General features: G+C 46.9%; 1 protein-coding gene across 4 annotated transcripts in view; it reads left to right on the plus strand.

The window, feature by feature from the left end:
* Positions 1–22,248, plus strand: part of DGKG (diacylglycerol kinase gamma) — a 164,734-nt gene that overhangs the window by 117,913 nt on the left and 24,573 nt on the right. For all 4 annotated transcript variants that reach the window (XM_007451383.1, XM_007451380.1, XM_007451381.1 and 1 more), the window contains one exon: positions 11,984–12,161. In XM_007451383.1, the coding sequence (XP_007451445.1) occupies positions 11,984–12,161 (178 nt within the window). The remainder of the gene's footprint in view (positions 1–11,983; positions 12,162–22,248) is intronic.

Genomic DNA, 22,248 nt, shown 5'->3' on the forward strand with positions numbered 1-22,248 from the left:
CCCTACACATGCATACCCTGTATTTCACTTCAAGCCTCCATTCATCCTTATGCTTTTATTTTCTTGTTCTTTTCCATTTCCTTTGTTCTTTGTGAATTGCTTTGCTTTTCTTTGTTTTCAGACTCCTGGCTACATATGCTTTGTGTCTCCCAAGGACTTTGGAATAATTTTTAGGGATGAATTCTCATGCCTACATTTTCACAAAGCAGGCGGGGGTATATACAACAGAGTGGATAGATGAGGCCCGAGGAGGTCTCAGGAGACTGAGGCTGGGGTCACATGACTCAGCATGTTGGGCTAGAAGGCACCTCCACACAGATTCCTGGGCGATCTCTCGGCTAACCTCTGCCCCAACGAGCTTATTAACTTTTCTACCCACCAAGGTCCCTTAGTGAAAGAATAACTTTCCCCAAGCTATGTCTACCAAACAAATGCATCTTTTAAATAATAGTGACCTGTGAGGCCCTGTCAGTGGGAAATATATTTCTCTTAGACTTTTTAGAATATTGAAACGAATTCATGATCTTCATCTCTACACTCAGGAGATTCAGGGACCTTGGATGAGAGCTATTCCTATCCTTTTCTGCTTCTACAACTGGGTTATGAAACAGGCAGAGAATATTACATACAAATATGTTCACTGGCTATAGTGGATAGGTCTTTGATTATCTATCTTAGTGAGGTCGTAAACTTGCTGATCCTAGTATTCTATAGAAGAGGAATTAAGAAAGGAGAAGAATTGACTCTTTCAGGAAGGACATATAATCTAACAAAGGAGCGGTTAAATAATGTGTGCACATACACATTATATCTCAAGTCCATTGGGATCCACAAGTTAATAACAACAGCAGCCACTTCCTGAGCACTCATCTGGCAGCAAGCTCTGTCCTAGCACTTTGGTACACTGTCTTGTTTAATCCTCATAACAACTCTGCATGGTGTGTATTATTTCCTCAAGGAAACTGAGTCTCCTAAAGATAAGTACTGCAAGATCAGATCAGATGAAAGCCCACATGCTCCCACAATGCCACAGCCCTCCCGGTAGGAGCTGGCCTCTGCATTACACCTCTGCTTTCCCCCTAATGTATGTGTCAGCTGAGTTGGTGGCGGGGCTCCCATTCAGGACTTGGCAAGCTGTCTGAAGCAAGGCCTCTATCTTATTCATCCTGTCTCCCCAGTACCTGAAATGAAGTAATTGCTCTCTAGTTATTGATTTTGTACAATTTGAACCCGAGTGTAAAAAAAATCCCATGATTAGTGTGAACACTAACAGAAATTACTACTTGACCAGACTCAAGTGATACCTTTTTGTTGGAAGCCGCCAAAGTAAAAGGGACCCACCTTGCTCCACCTGCAACACAGAGTGGGAGACGGCTGAGCTTGCAGTCCGGTACTCAGGCCTTCCCCTAACTGTGAGGTGAGTGGGAAGACCTCCCACGCCCATCTCTGAGCTGTTGCTGAGAACTTTGAAAGTTGCCGAGGGTCTGGGACAACTGTGAACCCAGGACAGGAAATGCCAGAGTTCTCCCACCTCTTTCCCACCCAGGAGAATGAAGACAGTGAGTGGGCAGAGCCCATATGGCAGCAAGGGTGCAGGGCTGCTAGGGGGTCAGAAGAAGTGACTCTGAAAGGCAGAAGGAAGGGTCTCCAACCTGAGCCCTCTCTGGTGGCCAAGAAGGCTACCTGCCCCTATGGCCATCAGCCCGGCTCTATCTGCAGGCAAGTCTGACCCTTCAGAAAGCCCCATCCACCCCAAGTTGGTCTGAGCTCCCCAGACAGACAGCAAAGCCCATGAATCTGCATCCAGAGCAAGAATGCCTCAACACACCAGGACTTTTTTTAACTTGGGGAGGATGGAGCAGCAGATAGGAAATGGCGTTGCCCTCTGTCCAACTCTGAGGCAACCCACCACCGTGAGCTCTGAGAAACAGCAGTTTTGTTTTGGAAACTGGCATCCAGGGCAGGCTTGCTCCTGGAAATGAATTTGGTTCCCCCTCAGCTGCAATGTTCTACTTCCAGCCTCCCTGCCAACACCCCCTTCCAGCTGCCCCTCTCAAAGGCACCATTGTGCCCGCCTGGCACAGCAACAGAGGAGGGATGAAGAGGAAGAAAACATTTTCTGCCCATGGGATGTTCTTAAGCAGGTTGTGTGTACATGGCTTCAGTGCTGCATTCCTGGGGCCCACACAAACCCGCCAAACTGCCATCATCCCTGTCACAGATGGCAGCCACTTTCCAGTCTAACTGGCCCGCCACCACTCACCGTCAGAGAACGTGGAGCATGCAGCTAGATGGACACGGGCGGTAGAAGGGGGACCATGATGACACTTTTTCAGCACAGCACTTTAGCCTGCCAAAGCAAGGCTGAATGAAGGCTCCGAATCTCTGAACTGGAAGGGGATCTGGTCCCATGTACTGCTCAACTAAAAGATTCATTCTGCATATTCTGATAAGTACACATCCAGCCTTTTCCTGAATACTCCAAGGGTAGGAAACTCACTACTTTTCCAGAAGCCTGTTCCATTGTTAGAAGGCTCTGACTTTCAGAAAGTTCTTCACGATGTTGAACAAGGATGTACGTCCCTTTCATCGCCATATCCTTCCCTTGTCAGCCCTTAGCACAATGCTTGGAAGAAAACAGAGGTCCAGTAAGTGTTTGTGGGATGCATGACTGAATTCCCCGTCTTTGGGCCTATTTCCACCTTCTGGGGGCACACAGAACATGCCTTTCTGCTCCTCCACATGACTGCCCTTCATAGGGCTGAAATCTATCTTCCATGTCATCTCCTATTGACCTTTGCCAACGTCCCCAGTTCCTATACAACTTGATGTACAGACTCCTGACTATCCTGACCACTCTTCTCTTGATAGACTCCATTTTTTCCAGTGTCCTCCTTAAAATGAAGAATCAAATCCCTTATATCTAGAATACTCCAAAAGTAGTCTCATAGGTAACAAGGCACAAAATTCACAGGCCTCAGGTACATGCTCTATAAGCTAGACTGTCTTCTTGATCTTGTCATTTGCATCTTCTGCAGGAAACCTGTAAGTTCATGAAGCCCACCACAAACCTGGATAAACTGGGAAAACAAGGACCTTCCTCAGTTTCACTGACTCAGTGTTTCCTCATCTGTAAAAAAGAAGATACAAATACCAACCTTGCAGGGCTGTAAGGATTAGACATAAAATATATGAAGTGCCTGGTTCATAATAGTTACTCAATAAATTATATCTATTAATATTATCGTATAACACATGTGTATTAGTATCTAACTGCCCACAGCAAGACATTAGCTCCTAAAATGCTATCAAACAGCTCCTCTGAATGCAGGGGAAGCCACTGCTCTGGAAGATTTAGCTACATGCCAGGCCAAAAAAAATTTTTTTAATGTAGTTAATACCAGTCTGTCTTTCTAGAAATGTTATCATCACTCATCAACACCACTCAATTTCTTCCCTTTTCTTCCCTCAGGATACACATCAGATTATTGACCCTAGAAACATTCTCTCTAGTTCTTCTCTAGGGAAAATAGACAGCACTATTTGCCCTGACTGCTTTTCTTTCACTCCCAGTAAATTTCTCTGTTCTGGCCATAGGCCCTGCAAATATGCAGATATCTACTGCCTTCTCAGTGGTATGCTGGGGCCAGCTTGCTTGCTGGCACATCTCTTCCTAACTCTGCTTTCGGTGATGTCACATTTGTAGCTTGAAATTGGCCATAGTGGGAATATTTACACTGTGGAACACCACGATCTTTTTTTCCTGGAGATCCCGCTGTTAAGCATTTAGCAGGATATCACTGCCTCTAGCGCTGACCTGCAGGAGGTCCCTTAAGGAAAGGGACTGTGTCCCATTTTCACTCCATCCCCAGGGTCTAGCACAAAATAGGTTCCCAACATTCTTGATGGATGAATGAGTGCTTTTTGTCTTCTGTCTCTTAATGTTTGTCTCATATACATCATGCCCCATGTGTCCTATTCTTATTACCAGCTGTTCAGGTATAGAGTTCCCTTAGCTGTGATCAGAGGACCATTTCTTGCAGACTTGGATTAACCTTCCGTATTTCTCCCTAATCTGGGCATTCAGTCCACTTTATTCGGTCAATATACTCGTCCTGGGAAGTTGTGGGAACTCGTCTGGAAGGAAAAAAACCTTGTCAGGTTTCTTTAAGGAACACCTTGGTTTTTGTTTGGGGATCTCTGTACACATTCTTCCAATTAAAAAATAGTTATATTGGACTTCTGAAATGGGTAAGACATACCAGAACTATGGAAAACACAGAGCCATGGAACATATGGTCCCTCCCTTCTGGGAGCTTAAAATCTCCTGGGGACAGGCAAATATGCATGATCTACGGCAGAATATACATTCCATATACGACAGAAAAACAATGCAATGAAAATTCAGAGAAGGGGAAGATCAATTTCTAGCTAGAGCAATTTCCTCTATAGAAAAAGCCCCAGAGAGGAGTTAGCTTTTGAGCTGGAAGGGTAGGATTTTAATACGCATAAAAGAGCTGCATGGCAGTTTAGGCAGTGAGTACAGCAGAAACAGAAGCAAGTAGGACCAACTCTGTGGCCTATATATGTGGCCCTAATTAAGCCCTAACTCTTCCAAGAGACAGCCATGTGATCTAGAAAGGTAACTTACCACCTCTAGGCCTCATTGTTCTCATTTTGGTAATCAGACATTACCAAACCTAATGTTCCATCTGGCTTTACCATTCTAAGATTCTGTGCTTTGGCCCTCATCCAGCTGCCAAAATTCCTCTTTACAGAATCACTCGTGTCCTCTTGGTTGCCAATCTAAATGACCAAAGGTCTAATTCCAGATCTGATGACTCTGATTAGCTATGTGACAATGGACCATTCCTTTCACCTCCTTAACCTCCATTTTTCTCATCTATAAAATGAGGTAATTAGACTGAATCATCTTTCAAGACTCTTCAGGTCTTTGGTTCCATGAGAACACAGATGCAGAGATGAGAGATCGAGAGAGATCCTTTTTGGAGAATGGAAAGGAAGAATGTACAGAGAAAATGGCATTTGTAGAAATTTGAAAGAAAAGCACAGAAAGGGTGCTAGGGTGTCCTCAAGTGTATCCTACCACTAAAGGACTGTAATAACGGGTCCAGACAAGGATCATCATCCACTGATTAAGAACTCTATAATGGAAGAGTCAGGCTGACGACACCTGAACCCACTAACCAACCTGAACATCACCAAAAAAATGAGACAACTAAACTATGTGCCTCCTGATGAGATACAATAGGAAATACACTGATAGAGTATTCTTGCCAAAATGTCAACCCTGAATTTGATCAAGTCTCCAGATAGGCTGGGAATATGTTTTAAAAACACCTCAGAGATGCAAAGTGTGGTCCATCATATATGCAACCTCAGTATCACCAGGGAGGATGCAGAAATGCGGTCTCAGGCCACCTTAGACCTCCCAAATCAGAATCTGCATTTTAATCATCCTGAAGTGATTCATATGCACGTTAAAGTTTGCTCTGCTGTACAGGACAAATGACACATTACCCATTTCCTTCAATAAAATATTATACAGCAAGAAAAAAAAAAAAAGAACAGGGAATTTATACATCAGAAGAAACCTAAAAGACATATCAACCAAATTCACTCTGTAGACCTTTCAGACAAAACAATTTTTTTTTCAGATGAGACTGTTGAGGAAATTTGAACAATTACTGGCTATTTATCAATGTTAAAGAATTATTGTTACTTTTTAAGAGTGATAAGCGAATTGAGATAATTCTTTTTTTTAAGAGTCTTATCATTTAGAGACACATACAGAAGTATTTATAGATGAAATGATAGAACATCAGAGATTTGCTATAAAATAGTTCAAATGAACTGGGGTAGAGTTGAAACAAGATTAGCTGTGAATTGCTAATTGCTGAAGCTGAGATTTGGGGTGCATGGGGTTTATTATTTTATCTTCCTACATATTTGAAAATATCCATAATAGAAAGATTTTTAAAAAGAAAGTCCAGGAAGGAGTCACCAAAGATGGAGAGACAATCAAGATAATGCAGAGGCAGGGAACCCAAGAAAGAAAATTTCAAGCTGAAAGGGGACAAATGCCACCAGAGGCATCGAGGCCTGGGTTACACTTTATAATCTGGCCTGGAAGAGGTCATTCCAGAGAGCAGGCACTGCCCAATGGCAGGAGTATGAAACAAAACAATCTGCGTTCTAAACTGGAGAAAATCAGAGTAATCCGTGGCACTGTGAATCGAGGTCAGAAGACGGGAGAATTTCCTAGTTGCTAAAAACTGAAACAGGTCATCAAATAAATTATGGGATCTCCTTCTCTGAGGACCTTCCTAAATAGGATCGTCCGGGCTGAAATGCAGGCAGCCTCACTCAGATCCGCCGCCTTTTTCAGGTCACCGAGACCGGCAGGTACGCACCCGGGGCTCGGAAAAGCCCGAGGCCCGGACAGGGAAGCACCACTGCCCTCTCTCACCTCCTCGGCTCTCTGCCCCTCAGAGAGCACGGAGAACTTGGCGGGTCCTAGTTCTGCCCAGAATTATGGGGATTTTAAGGATCTGAGAGGTGGGGGAGGGGGTTGGGGGAATGGGATGAACACGACTACCCACCGGCCCTCCACCAAACCAACCATCCCTTGGCTTAGAAAGAAACTAGAACGATGGGTACTGTCGTCGCAAGTGGGGACGACTGCTGAACTTGCCGACAGCTGCGGCCGGCGCAGCAAGGCCTGGAGCAGGCGGGCGCGGGCGGCTCCCGGCCTGGGCTCCGGCAGATTCCTGAACGGCTTCCAGGCGGGCAGGAACGGGGCTGGCCTGGATGCACCCCACCCCACCCCTCGCCTGCAGCTCTGCTGCCTCGGACCCGGGCGGCCCGCGTACGGCACCTCGCAGCCCGCGCCCACTCTGAGCACAACTTGGGGCGTGTGCGAGCTTGCTGCCAGGCAGCCGGGACCACAGCTGTCTGTTTCGACCCATACCCGGCTGTAAATACCTGGGTTTCGCTGCAGCGCAGCCTCGGCTCAGGGGCGAGCCTGCCAGCCCGGTCCTAGGTTAGCGATGGCCAATGGTGAGCACAGGGACCGCCGTCCTCCTTGCGCCCTCCCCAGGAGGCGCCCCCCACCCGGGTCCCAGCAGGGGGAGGGGGGCCCCATGACGTCATGGAACTATTGGAGGATTTAGCTCAGGAGCCCGCCGGGAGCGGCCCTGGGGCCGGTGTTCCATTTAAGCCTACACTGTACTTTTCTGGGCTCCACGTTCCCAGATCTAGCACGGCAACTTTCTACCTTTCCCGAGCCTTAAGCAGCCCTGGGGTTCTGGAAGAAATCAGTGTGTGGTGTCCAGGCCAAGAAGCGTGGAGAATGGGCATGCAGGTATGGTCAGGCAAGGCTCCCACTAGCATGAGCTGGGCCAAGTGGCCATTAAAATGCTTCCAGCAAGATCTCAGGTAGTGGGAGGATGATTTCAGGCTGAAAAATGCCTCATGGCACAGGTAATATTATTATTAACTGGAATAACAATGCAGACAGTTTTGGAATGCTGCTGTCTTCCAGAGACCAGTCAAACCCTCGAAGTAAATGTTATTTCCCCGTCCCCACCCCATCTTACAGATGACAGATGAAAGCTCAAAGAGGTTAAGGAACCAACACAGGATCGCACAGCTGGCAAATGACAGAGCCAGGATTTAAACCCATATCTCTTTGTCTCCAAGCCCAGGCATGCTCCTTCCAAGACAAGGCACTGCCTCTCAATTTTCAAATAGGTGCATTCCAAAGGTGGGGAGCAGCTACATCCAACAGTCCCCAGGCTCCCCCCACCTCCTCTACTCGCCCCAGTCCACCTATGACTCAGTGAGATAGTGGGGGAAGGGGACCTTCTATCATAAAGCAGAGTGAGGACTGTTTGCTCTTCCAGAGAGAGGTTAACGGCTTACCAAGTTAATAACGAACACTCCTAGCTTGTTATGACTAGAGATGGAGGGGAAAGAGGACACTTAAAACAGCAGTAGGGAAGAAAGGTGACTTTATGGAATACCGTGTGCCAAGGACTGTGCTGTGCTAATGGTTTACTTTTTTTTTTTTTTTTTAACACAAAGCTGGCACAGAAGCAAGATATAATACTGATACCAACATTGACGTGCCAGGCACTGCTCTAAGTACTCTACAATACAGAGTAGTAGTGGGAGATTTCAATTATTCAAACAACAGCTGGAAGTTTAATTTTGCGACAAGTCTAGCATCAGCAAAAGTCCCAGCTTGCTGCACTGACTCTTTCGTCTCCAGAGTAGAATCTGGCATCTGACTTGCCTGGGTTTGCAACCGAGCTCTGCCAGCCTGTAGAGGGGAAGTTGTGTAGTCTTAAGCCAGCACCCTAACCCCTCTGAGACCCTGTCCCTTGGGGGTAGCAATGGTGCCTCCCTCACGGTGTTCATGTGAGCATCCCAAGAGAGAATGTAAGGGAAGGACCAGCACAATGCACAAGGAAGCTCTTGTCAAATAGCTGCTAGTATTATTACCTCTAGAAGGGAGGGGGCGTTTTGGCCAACAATGAATAAATTGAGGTCATGCAGAAGTAACTACAACCAACAGAGAAAGTGACTGAGTGGGTCTAGGAGGTGATAAGCGTTCAAGAACTCAACGCTGGGCACAGCATTGAGCAAAGCTAATTTCAGAGTTTGGAGAAAAGTCTGACCCAGTGAATAAGTCACAGAATAAGTCTGACTTATTTATAAATCCCTAAATAAGAATACGTGTGGGGCTTCCCTGGTGGCGCAGTGGTTGAGAGTCTGCCTGCCGACGCAGGGGGCACGGGTTCATGACCCGGTCCGGGAGGATCCCACATGCCGCGGAGCGGCTGGGCCCGTGAGCCATGGCCGCTGAGCCTGCGTATCCGGAGCCTGTGCTCCGCAGTGGGAGAGGCCACAACAGTGAGAGGCCCGCGTACCCCAAAAAAAAAAAAAAAAAAAAAAAAAAAAAAAAGGACATGGAAAGCATACCTCTTTAGGACTTTGACATTCCGAAAGAGTTTTTTTTATCTTTTCCAGAGAGAGAGTAGCCTTAACCAAAAATGGAAGAACAAATGATAAAGGTGGGTATCAGAGCCCAAAGCTGATCAATAGAGAACTAACTGGCCTTGGAAAACATACACACTTGAATCCAACTTGCTGGACAAACCTATAGATGGCATTCGGGGACCACTCTGACAAATCCAGAAAACACAGTGGGTTCCATCCAATGAGAGGCAAACAGATAAATGTCCCAGTTTTTAAAAAATTAGTAAAGGATACATTCTGGAAACCACAGACTGATATACTTCATCCCAACCCCTGGCAAAATTCTGGAATAAAGTATTAACCAAGTACTTGCCCTTTACAGATATTAGTGGCTTAATATCAGTTCTCTTATTCCTTTTCTGATAGAGGTTGTAGGGTGGTTATTTAGGAAATGCTATTAGATCTCAGCACAATGTCTTATGTTTTAGTGGAGAGAGCACAGAATTGAGGTCTGAACACCTGGATACTAGTCTAACTCCACCATTATTAGTAAGTTGGGTGACCACAGGCAAGATCTTTAACCTCACTGGGCCTCACTGATGAAAGATAGGACATGTTCTCTTGGGTCCCCCTCATCTCGGAGTTCCATGATTCCATACTGTAATGAAAAGTGGGTTGGGTGACAGTCCTGTTCAGAGGGTGCAGCCCTGATAAGGCAACCACACCCCAAGGGCCATTTAATGCACAATATCTGGTGTGTTAAACTGACCAAGGAGAGGGCTTATTCCCTGTTTTGCCCTTTATATATGTGTATTAATGGGCTTAATCTGCAAATAATAGGAGAGCTATTGCATAGCGTCACAGAATGAAGATTTAATATAAACTAGATGGACTGGTGGGGGCTTGGGCTGAAAGTCAGATGAAATTAAATAAATGAAAAACCCTCTAAGTTATTTAAAAATACCTACACAAGTTCAGGAAGGGGAAGACTGGGCTGAGAAGTAGATGATGGGATGAGGGCCTGAGTGCCTGAGATGACCACCCACTCAAGCTGAAGTGATTCAGTCGTCATGTAGCTGCTCATAAAGGAGCTAGTGCAAACTTGATCATATTTAACACTAAGGATAATGATCATGGGGGACATGGTGAGCCTCTACATGGGCTCCCAACATTATCTCATTTCTGGGGCGTGATAATATTAGGGGATCCCAGCCCCAGGAAGTGCTGGTGCCGTTGGTGTTCTTTTCAGCGCCAGGACCTTATGGAGTAGGACAGTAACAAACCGTAGTGTGTACAGAACAGGGCAAGTCCCACAGGAGGAGCCAGAGACTTGACAGTGCTCAACCCAGAGGCACAACTAAATGGTGGTGTGAGAGGGAAGAGAGAGAAAGGAGTGGGTAAGACTGAGGCTCCGACAGCCTGCCGTCAATCTGTGTACTTCCGTTTGTAAGTTGTGTGACTTTGGGCAAGTTACTTAACTGCCTCTGTGCCTCAGTTTCCCCAAAAGTACAGTGAGGGTAATCCTAGTAACTAACTTATAAGATTATTATGAAGGTAATAAACGAGATGTGTATAAAAGCCTACCTGGCAAATGGCAATGTTTAATGCTTACGCATGATGATGCTGCTGATGATGTACGCACATCATCGTGTACCCAGTGCGCACTTCCATGGAGGAGAAGGAGGTTCATTCTGTCTGACTTCAGAAGGGAGAATAAGACCAACGGGTGGAAGCAGGAAGGAAGAGAATCAGGTTCCACATTAAAAGACCTCTGAAATAATCAGAACTTCCTAATAAAGAAAGGAATTCCCAGTCACCAAAGAAGCTCACTCTCTACCATTTTGTAGCTGGGGAGACAAGTCATGGGGATGATAAGATACGATAAATTGAGAGCTGCAAAGAAATCAGGAAGTATGCCAAAATGAATGGCAACAAGCCCTACCTTTCTATTACTCATCTCTTAAGAAATCTCTGGAAGTTTGGATTTGTTGGTAACCTCAAAGACAGTGGATTTTTGTTGCATGCTTTTGATTTTTTTTCCTGCTTCACATTAAGCAAGATGAAGAGCTTGGGCTTTGTAGTCAGATTCCCCAACTTTGAACCCCTGCTCTGTTATTTATCAACTGTGCAATCTTGGATAACTTAGCTTACCTCTCTGGGTAATGTTTTCTTCTGTAAATGAAATAAACTACCTCCAATCCTGAGTAACGAGGATCAGAGCTAATATATTTTGTGCTGCATTGGTAAGCATTATGCCAAAGTAGGCTGACTTTATAGATATGTGAGACAGGCAGATTGGAGCCTACTGGCCTTTTGTACCTGGCGGTGATGTGGGTGGTAGGGCCTGGATAAAGAAACTCTGCTACATCAGCAAGCACATATGCCAAAAGTGCACTTACGATAGAGATACAGGAGACAGGAAAATTCTGAAAGCCATCCAAATCTTAAAGTCGTATACTTCTCACAAGAGGGGTAAAATAAGAAGGGGTAAAATGAAACTTTTCTGTCATTTGTTGAGAATATGCTGTGTTAGGTTCTGGACTCAATGCTCCACCAGATCTTCACAATGGTTAGGGAGGGGCAGGATTGATGATAATGAGGTTAGACTGGTGAACAGTTTGCAGTTGTCTTCTGAACCATCCCTAAAGCCCTTCTAGATCTATAGACGGGTTCCTGGAGCTTTGTGCTGTCTCCCCAGAGCTGACGAGGACTGGACCTCCCTCATCCCACTGCAGTGGCCAAAGCATTAGGCCTGAGCAACGTTGCCCAAGATTCAGCTTCTGACAGAGGCTGGCTGGTGGCTGATGGCCTTTCATATTCTCCATGAGAGCCCGCACCACACGTGCGCACACACACACACACACACACACACACACACACACACACATGCATACACATGCACACACACATACATACATGCCACCTTGGGTTGGGATATACTGAGGACACTAACGGATGAAATTCTCTCTCTGCCCCTCAGTGTGACGGAGTTGGGGTGGACCTGAGCGGCATCTTCCTTGAAGGCATTGCTATTCTCAACATTCCCAGCATGTACGGTGGCACCAATCTCTGGGGAGAAACCAAGAAGAACCGGGCTGTGATCCGGGAAAGCAGGAAGGTCGTCACTGACCCCAAGGAACTGAAATTCTGCATTCAAGGTAAGCCAAGCATGAGGAAAATTGCTCTAGGTCAGTGGGAGGGATGTTCAGGCGGGTCTGGCAGCAAACTGTATTAGGGTCTACAGCAGGCTCTAGAAGCTTCTACAGCCTTACAAGGACTGGGGGATACACTGACTCATCATCCCTGATGCTGCAATGTTTAATAACCTAATTGAGCAAAGTTACAATAAGGGAGCCCTAAATGACAGTCAGTAGTCAAACTGTGGGACTCCATGAGGTTAGGAGTCAAAGGCTGTTTGTGTCAAGGTTACCAGTGTCTTTCAGTAACTAAATCCAATAGTCAGTTCTCAGTCTTGATCTTGCTTCATCTGTCAGCAGCATCTGACCCAACTGATCACTGCTTCTTCCTGGAAACACTGTCCACTCAGCTTCCAGGACTCCACACCTTCCTGGTTTCCCACTGGTCACCCCTTCTTAGTCTCTTTTGCTGAGTCCTCATCTTCTCTCTAACCTCTTTATGCGGGAGGGTCCCCAGCCCTCTCCTCTTTTCTGTCTGTACTCACTTCTTTGATGAGCTCATCGAGTAGTGAGACTTTATTTAAATACCACGTGAGTGCCAGTGACTCAGCAAGTCCAAAACTGATCTCTGATGTCCCGCCCCCAAACCTCCACCCACAGCCTTCTCCATCTCAGTTGACGATAACTCAAACCTGCCCGCTGCTTAAGCCAAAACACTTGGCACCATCCTCAATTCCCTTTTATCTCATATCTCATACCCAACCCATCCAAAAATCTGTTAGCTCTACTCTTTAAAAACATCTAAGATTCCTACCACCTTGGTCTGAGCCACCATCCCTTGTCCCCTGGATTACTGCAAACCCTCCCAACTGGATTCCCTGCTTCTTCCCCCACCCTGTACCGTCACTTCTCACCACTGCATCAGGATGCCCCTGGGGAAATATGTCTGTCCATGCCACTGTCCTGCTCAGAATCCTGCAGTGGCTCAGATTGAAAGCTAAAGCTCTTCATGTGGCCTAGAGGGTCCTAGATGGTTTGGCCTCTCGTCACCTCCGGACTGCGTCTTCTTTCACTGCCCCCTCGCTCCCTCTGCCTCCGCCACCCTCTTCCTGCCTGGAACAACTGGGTAGTGTGCCTTAGAGGCCATCAACTACCCACCAGGATACAGGACACAGCTTTCTGAGAGTGCCCTTAAAACCACCTCCAGCCCTACCCCTTACCAGCCGCTGCCACCAGCGAACCAGACGGGCCTCAATCAAAGCTCCTGGCAGCTCTGCCTCTTCTGTGGATCGGATGAGCAGGCCCCGCTGATCGGCAGGGATTCTCAGTGGCCTGGTGAGCCAGAGTAGGGGTGTGGGGAGAAGCCGTATGTGAGGGCTTTGGCAAAGACCCCACCTGAGGAGGCAGGAGAATGGATTCAAATCCAAGTGCTGGCACTAACCTACTTTTTGGGACGTCGGTTTTCTTTGCCATAAAACCAGCATCTGGTATAAAAGTTTTGATGACTGAATGGATGGGATTGACCAGACCATTGATTTTTAAACCAGACCTGCCTATCGAAAATGAAGTCCTGGGCCCCAGCCCAGATCTCCATAATCAGTCTCTGGGTTGGTTCCTGGGAACCTAAATTTGTAATGAGCTCCCCAGACGATCTGATGGGCTGCGGGGTTTGAGAACCACCGACATAGACAGGTGTCCAGGAATCTGGGTCTGGGTTCTTTGATGTCCCAGGTGGTTAGTCCTAAGGCTGGATGTGATCCCACCAGTAGAAGGAGACAAAACTTGGCCAACCATTGAGGGAATGGTTACTCGCTTATTTCAGACCTACCTATTAAACAATCAGATTGTCGTATTCTGAAGCAAGGTCATCAAGAGGGGTCATCTGCACACCTGGGTCCTTTAAGAGAAGACTTGGGAATTTTCTTTTTCTCTGCTTCCCTCTTAAGTCCCCTTTATTTCAGAGTAAACTTTTCAATTTGTATAAATTATTAAACTGAATAATGTGTTCCTCCTTCCTCCCTTGGCAGGGGAAGTTGTGGGTGCTAGCAGAGGGTGGGGGAAGCATTGGAAGTTGTAGAAAGTTTCTGCAAACTTTCCCACCGCAGTGTTTCCACCCCAGCCACCACTCTGGCATCCAGGCAGAGCAGAATCAGGGCAGAATCCCCCTCCCCTCAGGCAGGGGCTGGGGGACGCTCTTGCTGAGGATGTTTTCTGGTTGGGGCTCAAGGACAATCGTCATCTTCCCTTGTATGTCTTACCGTGTATCTTCCCCTTCTTGAAGCAAGAGTAATGTGTCTGCTGATCGCTCATGACCTTCATGTACAGGAACTCTCTTCCCCAAATCCCCCTTTGCCACCCCAAGAATATGCTTTCAGAGCTAAAAATGCAGATACTTCCTGTTCTTTAGATGAGGACAGGAGCTGATCAGAGCAGAGGCTGAGGAGGGAGTCTTGGCTTCTGGGCTTTGCAGAGAAGGAACCTACAGTGAAAGCTCTTTCTTAAAGGGCCATGATCTCCTTTAAGATGAGATGTTAATGAGGAAACGCTAAAGAGGCAACCCATTTTAAAAAGTGGAAAAGCATTGGCCTGGGAGTCAAGAGTCCTGGGTTCCAGTCCAGACTGTGCCTCTCACTAGTGTATGATGTTGGGCAAGTCCTTTCAACTTCTTGGGTTTCAGTTTTCATTATCTGTAAAATAGGCAAATCTGACAATCATACAGGTTACTGTAGAGCATAGGTTGCTTACAGCTCCACAGAATTAAGGCACGGCCAGGTTTTGGTCTAGTGGACTCCTTGAACAGAATTATATGGCAGGTTTCTTCCTTCTTTCAGTGTGTTTTGTCTCAGTTTATAGGCCAGTGGCTGAGAAGGTAGGGATCTTTCTCTGCAGGCTCCTAATTTTTTGGGATTTGTTATTCCTTGGCTGTTTCACTAGGGTTGGAGGTGAGGGAGAGGTCAGAAGAGAATAGTGGGAGGGAGGGGGTTTATCATAGGAAGTGTTAAAGGAAATGACGACAGAAAATGTTACTGTCAAATCTCATCACAGGTCAGTCTTTCTCCTTGGAAAAGCAAGCCAAGAAAGAAGGTCAATCAAGATTAGCATAGAATGAGTTCTATAAAACCATTGGCTGATTAGAAAGCAAGAAGTGGTCCTGGGAAAAGCACCAAGCTTGCAGTTGAATGACCTGGGTTTAAATTTAGGCTTTACACTTTCTAGTCTTATAAACCTTGGAAAGTTACCCAACCTCTCTGAGTCTCAGCTTCCTCACCTGTAAAACTGGCATAATAATACCTAGCTTGTCAGGATGATGGATGTCAGAGTGCCTGGAACATAGTATAAGCTCAAACTTTAAAATAAATTTTCTTCTCACCTTTAACGCTATGTTATGTTGGGGCATACCAGCTGAATTACTGATTTTGAAGTTCTCAGGTTTAGCATTGCCACCTATCTGTACTATCACTAAGAAAGAGCCGAGATCCTGCCAAACTCCAGCCCAGCCTTTGCCCTAGCACATTAAACCTATACCATCAATTGTACCTTCTGCCTCCTTTCCTAGACCTTTCAAATTCCAAGGATGGAGGCTGGATATTATTCATCTTATCCCCAGTGCCTGAGCCAGTGTAGTTAGTCCAAAAAAGGTTATTGGATAAATGAGAGGTACCTGGGCAATGGTTCATTTTAGTTTTTATAATACCAGTAAGAATAGTGACAGGTATTTATATTTCATTTTGGCTTGCAGATAGTTTTGCATATATTAACTTAACCTAACCCTAACCAGAAACCCATGAGCAAGGTTATACCCACTCCCCTCCATGTCCCTATTTCATAGTTGGGAAAAACAGAGGCCCAGAGAAGCAATAGGACTTATACAATTTATGTCCAGTGGTCGCATCAGAACCAAGTCCCTGATTCCTAGCCTAGCCCCAAGTGGCTAGTGTCCAACTAGAAAATTTATTTGAGGTCCTACTATGTGTTCTGCACAAGCCAGACACTCAGAAAACAGGAAGCATTTATGTTCCAGTCCAAGGAAAGGCTCCATATACACTTGGTTGAAATTCTGCTCCTCCTACAAGACCTACCTCAAGGGCCATCTCCTTCCTAGAGCCTATGGTGGCACCTCTGGAAGTGAGTCTGGTCTCCGAATTCCTAGAGCATTTAATTTGGGCTTCTGTCTTGACAGTACACTGATTATGGGTTGCATTGTCTCGTAGGCACGTGTATCCTCATCACATTTTTCTCCTGCCAGTACCTGGAAAATGGGGAGCATGTGTTCTTCATCTCCATGTCCCTTTCAAAGCCTAACATCCTACCTGGCTCAGGTTTTTCTACAGAAATGTTTGTCGGAGGGCAGGGTGTGGCGGGGGGTGGGGGGAGGAATCTTGCCTTTGGCCTGTGAGCACAGTGGGCGGTAGATTCTGGAGCTGGACAGGAGCAGACCCTCAGGGAAAAATCTTAAAAAAAAAATAGTCTTACAAACGGTTCGATGCAAATACTTGTGAGACTGAGAATTTAGTTTCATGGAACCATTAGAAACTCATTTGATAAGTAAGATGTGCTGGCTGTCTTCAAATATAGCCTGGAGGACTTATAGCTGAGAGTCGGTGTAGAGTAAGGGACTGACCATTGAACTAGGAGCTAGAAGACCCAGACCTCCCCACCACCAGCCATGTGATGTTAGTTGAATCATTGAATTTTTCCAAGCCTCCATTTCAACGCTTGCAAAATGGAAACAATTATAATCTCTCTCCATCAGCATAGTCACCTTGTTTTGAGAGTTAAATGAGATCATCCATGTAGAACACTTAGCAGAATGCCTGGGACGTGGTGAGCGCTTGATCAATAGTAATCATAAAAATTGTTAAGTGATCAGTGGAAGGTGATGAGTATTTAGTATGTGAGAAAAGGGCCAAATTTAGAATTTCACTCTCTTTACTTCTGCTTCAGTAATTTGGTCTGGATTATCTTTAAATTACCTATGGTTCTAACAGCCCACAACTCTAAGGTTACTTGTTGGCACTGTGCTTAAGCGTGTTTGGCTGTTGCTGCCAATGTGGAGGTTCCACCTGAGCAGCTATCCGGCGAAGCCAGGTGAGGGTAAGGGTGCCAAGCCTTGAAGCACCAAGGGCATGCATGGCACAAGCTGGATCAGTCCCCCCGAGGCTAGGGAGCAAAGCCCTGGAAGCTCTGCCATTGTTTCCCTCCAGCCCCACCCTGGATGTGAATGCGGAGACTTCCTACACATGTTCTCAGACTCTTCTCTGAGGCTCGTGTATGCCCCCATCCAGCCTTCAGCCTTGAGCCAGCAGCAGCCTTGAGGCTGTGTCACCCAGAGCTGGCTACCTTACCTTCAGTGAGGTTTCTTAGTCAACCCCGTGTGAACTGCAACCAGGGTGTCCTAGACAAGATTCTAAACAGAGAGGGCAAAATCTCCCCAGACTTTCACTAGGTAATAATTTTTGCAATTCCTGGTTAACAAAAACAGGGAGACCTTTGGTAGGATATACATTTTGAGTCAGTTTCCCAGCAGCAGCGACAGGCTTTCTGTCATTTATTCAACACACACCTTCGAAACACTGACCAAATGCCAGGCACCAGGGCACATTGATGAGCAAAACCAGATCTAGTGCCTGCAGCCATTAGGGAGTGCGGGAACCAGGCCTCAGTAAAACAATCCCACAGATAGGCATGTAATTAGGATCTGTGATAAGTGCTAAGAGGGAGAGTTGCATGGCTACTCAGCACCCCAGCAAGGCCAGCCAGCCACTGCGTGGCTCACAGATAGGCTCACTAGCCTGGAACTCAAACCAACTAGCAGGCACTCACACAGGCACCCTCCTGGCAAAAGCATACAGTCATCAGATCTGCCACCCAGATGCCAGGGTCTTACCTGGGAAGAGGAAAACCCTCCCACTTTAAAGTCAGTTGACACCACTACTTTGTGGGCACAGGTGGTTCAACCTGCCTGTGCACTGTGCCCATGTGGATCTTCACTAATTGCATGGGTCTTACCCTGAATCCCAAAGCCAGATAAAGGGACGCCAGCCGTCACAGACCCACCCTCCCAGGTGGTAAGCCAGAACTCAGATGAGACAATAGGATAATCATGAGTACATGAGTTCATCGCTTCTCAGGGCTCTCTCCTCACTTGTAGGCAACCATAACAGAAAGTGGCCGGTTGGGTTCAGGAGCTGTCCAGGGTTGTATGTTCCCAATTTTCCCACTGGTGGAGATCTGGCCAGAAAGACAGTCGTAGTGAGCAATCGCCAGCCACTTACGGCTCATTCGGGTTGAAAAATAGAAATGTTCCTAAAAAGTGTGCATTTCACAGAGGTCTCTCTGGCCAAGGTCTCACCTAGGGGCTGAGATGGAGCAAGGCTAGCAACCCCTAAAGAGCCTGAGGGACACTTGGGGGGTGTGCACTGGGACGCCCCTCAGCGCTGGGAAGTAACCATGACCACACACCAGTCATTCCTCTGCATCAGTGGCAGGCCTACAGAGAGACTCTGCTCTGCTTTTCACAGGAAATCACAGCTTTGCCACTCAGTCCCTCAAGCACCCACATTGGAATCAACATGCCCCAAACCCAGATGAGGCATTCTCTTCTCCCTCTTTACACACCCTCCTGCTTCTCCTAAAGCCCATTGCCCATCCCCACGTTCCCTGCCTTGCTGATGGCATCACCTGTTGCCCAAGCTAGAGACCCAGAGTGATGCATTTCCCGTCACAGCGGCTCATGGAACTCTCCTGTAATTATTTACTCACATGGTGTCTCTCCCACCCAACGTGAGCTTCTCGGCTCCAGATATCATAGTTCCTTCTACATCCCTGTGCCTGGCACGGTCTCTGAGAACTTGAAAGAGCTTATTAATATTGGTTGACCAAAAGCGCCCAGGGTCAGGGGCACCTGGAGCAGTAAGATAGGGAACCGTGTTTGATGGGATGAAATTTGTGTGTGTGATGCTCGTGAGCAATGTTCCAGAGCTGCTGTGCCAGCATCAGCCTGTACAGGAGGCCAGGAGGTCTGCCTTCCATCCTTACTGGTCCCTTCTCCAAGCCCCTATGTGTTCCCAGCTGCCTCTATATCACGCAGTCTCTCCGTACCTGTCAGGGCTGCCTGCCGGACTCTGCGGGTTAGGCTAGGTGTGTTTTTGCAGCTTCCAAATCAAGGCCACACAACCTGATTCTCAGGTCTATGTAGTATTGAAATCCCAGACTCACTGGTCTCTTAGAAATTTAGAGATCCTTTTGTCCTCTAGATAAGGAGAGGGGGAACCAGCAAGGTGAAGTGGCTGGCCCTTGGCCAAACCCGGACTGAAATGCAGGTCTTTTAGTTTACACAGGCCAGCCCTCTGTCCACTAGAGCAGAGGTTGGCAAGCTTTTCCTGTAAAGGACCACATAGTAACTCTTAAAATAGTTAGGCTTTGTGGGCCATGCAGTCTCGGCTACAACTGCTTACCTCCAACCCCTCAGCGTGAAAGCGGCCATAGACCACACGAAGGCGAATGGCATGGCTGGGTCCTGTTCCCCCTTTATTTACACAAACAAGCAGCAGGCTGGGGTTGGCCCTCGAGCCGTGGTTTGCCCATCCCTGCACTAGAACCTCACGTGGTCCACAGCCAGCAGCAAGGGCATCACCTGAGAGTGTCAGAATGTAGGCCAAACCTCCTGAAGCCCAATCTGCCTGTCAGCAAGATCCCCTGGTGATGAATGCTTACTGAAGTTTGAAAAGCACTGCACTGGTGGGCCTGGCTGCTCCCCCTGAGGATGCCAAGAAGATACTTTATAGATTAGAAAAATGAGGCCTAGGGAGATTAATTGACCCGTCCAAGGTCACACAAACTGGAGGACCTGGGACTAGAGCCCAAGTCCTAGTATTTCACACATGGAATTCTTTCTATACACACCAGACCACCCACCCCAGCCTCCCCATTTCTGCCTGTCCCTGACCCAACCCGCATTTACTAGAAGTTCAAGTGAAGCGAGCCTTCATTCTTCTCCAGCTGAGTTGTGAATCAGGAGGACTCTGCCTCCAGCTGAGTGACCCCCACACACACACCCCGCCAAGCTTGGGAGGGGTGGGCGAGGCAGAATAGGGCCTCCGGAGGCTGTTCCACGTCCACAGAGGGAAACTTGCTCATACAGGTTCAAGCTGGAGTTAAACTCCAACTGAATTCCTGCCTTAGGAGGTTTGTTGCTCAAAATAGAACCAAAGAACCAGGGAAACTTTCGTTTTTCACATGCAGAAGAAACTTCTAGACTGGCTGTCTGGCAGGCCTAGACATCTTAGATTTTTCCCTCCTCTGCTTGCCCCATCTTGACCCACCACCAACTCCTGTTCCCCTGTAGCAACTTTAATATCTGGCACCTCCTAAGACCCAGCCCACAGCAAAACTCCATACTGGCCACACGCTCTGCACAGCCTGTGCTTCTTGATCTGTTTTTAAGTCGTGCAAGGAGTGCTTCATCTTCTTAATTAATCAATAAATATGTATTGGGCTGTTGTTTACTGAGCACTTATTTATGGGCCAAGCTGTTGCCTATTTAATTATTTAATCTATTTTATGGCTGACGCTAATGGGGTTAAGTGACTGGCCGAAGAATACAGATGATACCCAGTAGAGCTGATTCAAACCTGCCTTCAAGTACCAACTGCTCCAGGTGCTATAGAGGGTGCAAGCAGCAGTGTGACATGGTTCCAACGTCCAGCAGATCCCAGTCTAATGTAAGAAATATATATAGAACGATCATGTTACCACTGGCATGATAGGCAAGTGCCACAGAGTGGCAGAAAGAGAGTATGGTTAGAGTGTGGGGCGTAAGAAAAGGAGGGGCTTTCCTTAGGGACTCAATCCCCTGCTGCCCAGCACTGTGCCAGGCACCTAGGACGTGATCAATAAATATTTGATGTATGACTGACTGAATGAATGAATGAACAAACGAACAAGATAGAATGTGTGTGTGCCAGTACTTGAAGCCGGAAAGGATTGGAAAGGACAGAATGAGAGAAGAGGCACATGGACTAGAGCATCAGCACACAGAAATAGCAAAGGGGAAGACTGGAAACGTAGAGACCCTTGAGTGATATGCCATGGAGTTTGTGTATGATCCTTTGAATAATGGGAAGAGATGAAGGGTTTTAAGCCAAGAGCATAGGATGAGAGAGCAGCATGCAGTTTGGATTCAAGGAAAAGGAAAGGAACTGGCAGCAAGGAGGCCAGTTAGGAGGCTGGTGCAGAACACAGGCGTACAACTCTGAGGCCTTGAATAGCAGTCAGTGGCACAAGAGGAAAAATGGACAAAAGCCAACAGGAAGTGGGGGACAGACAAAGGGGACACTACCCCTTTGTGGATGATGCCTCCTTCCCTGCAAACCACCCAACAGGGTCCCCGCTTCTTCTGCCCACAAGCTCAGCCCTCTCCTGTCTACCTCCACCCCAAAGCCCTCCCCATTACCAGTGGCTGCCGTTGGCAGAATGGATGCCTTAAGCAGGGCCCTGTGTCTTTTCCACCTCCAGCCTGCAGCCAGCACCCATCTCTTCCCATTTTCCGGACAATTCGTCCAACACTTGTTAAGCACCTACTTGAATTTAGCACCATATGCTAGAAATATTTTGCATTCATCATCTCGTTTCAGTCCCCTACAGCACCCCTGAGAGACACTTTATAATTAGAAAAATGAAGCCCAGGGAGGTTAATTGACCTGTCCAAGGCCACACTAATTGGTGGATCTGGGACTAGAGCCAAGTCCAAGTATACCAAACCTGGCATTCTTTCCATTCACACAATACCCTCCCCCACCTCCCCATTTCTGGTTGATCTTGACTCAACAACCAGAAAGTCACAACTATCCTTTTGCTTTGCATTTCTGGATATGTGCATCCCTCTGAGCTGTGATTCATTTGGTGGGTGTAGCTCTCTGTAATGTACCTTATGTGTGTCATGCCTGAGACTCAGGCTTGAGTTGAACTGGAAGATCTCACCACTAATTGATTGATTCTATTATATACGCTGTATGTGGAATTGAAGCTTCTTGAGCTCAGTGGGCAAAGTAATGCCAGATAATAAACCAACTAGGATTTCACCTTCAGGCCAAGAGAGTCGGCATTC

The sequence above is a fragment of the Lipotes vexillifer genome, unplaced genomic scaffold (genome assembly GCF_000442215.2).
Source record: "Lipotes vexillifer unplaced genomic scaffold, Lipotes_vexillifer_v1.1 scaffold513, whole genome shotgun sequence".
Classification (NCBI taxonomy): domain Eukaryota; kingdom Metazoa; phylum Chordata; class Mammalia; order Artiodactyla; family Lipotidae; genus Lipotes; species Lipotes vexillifer.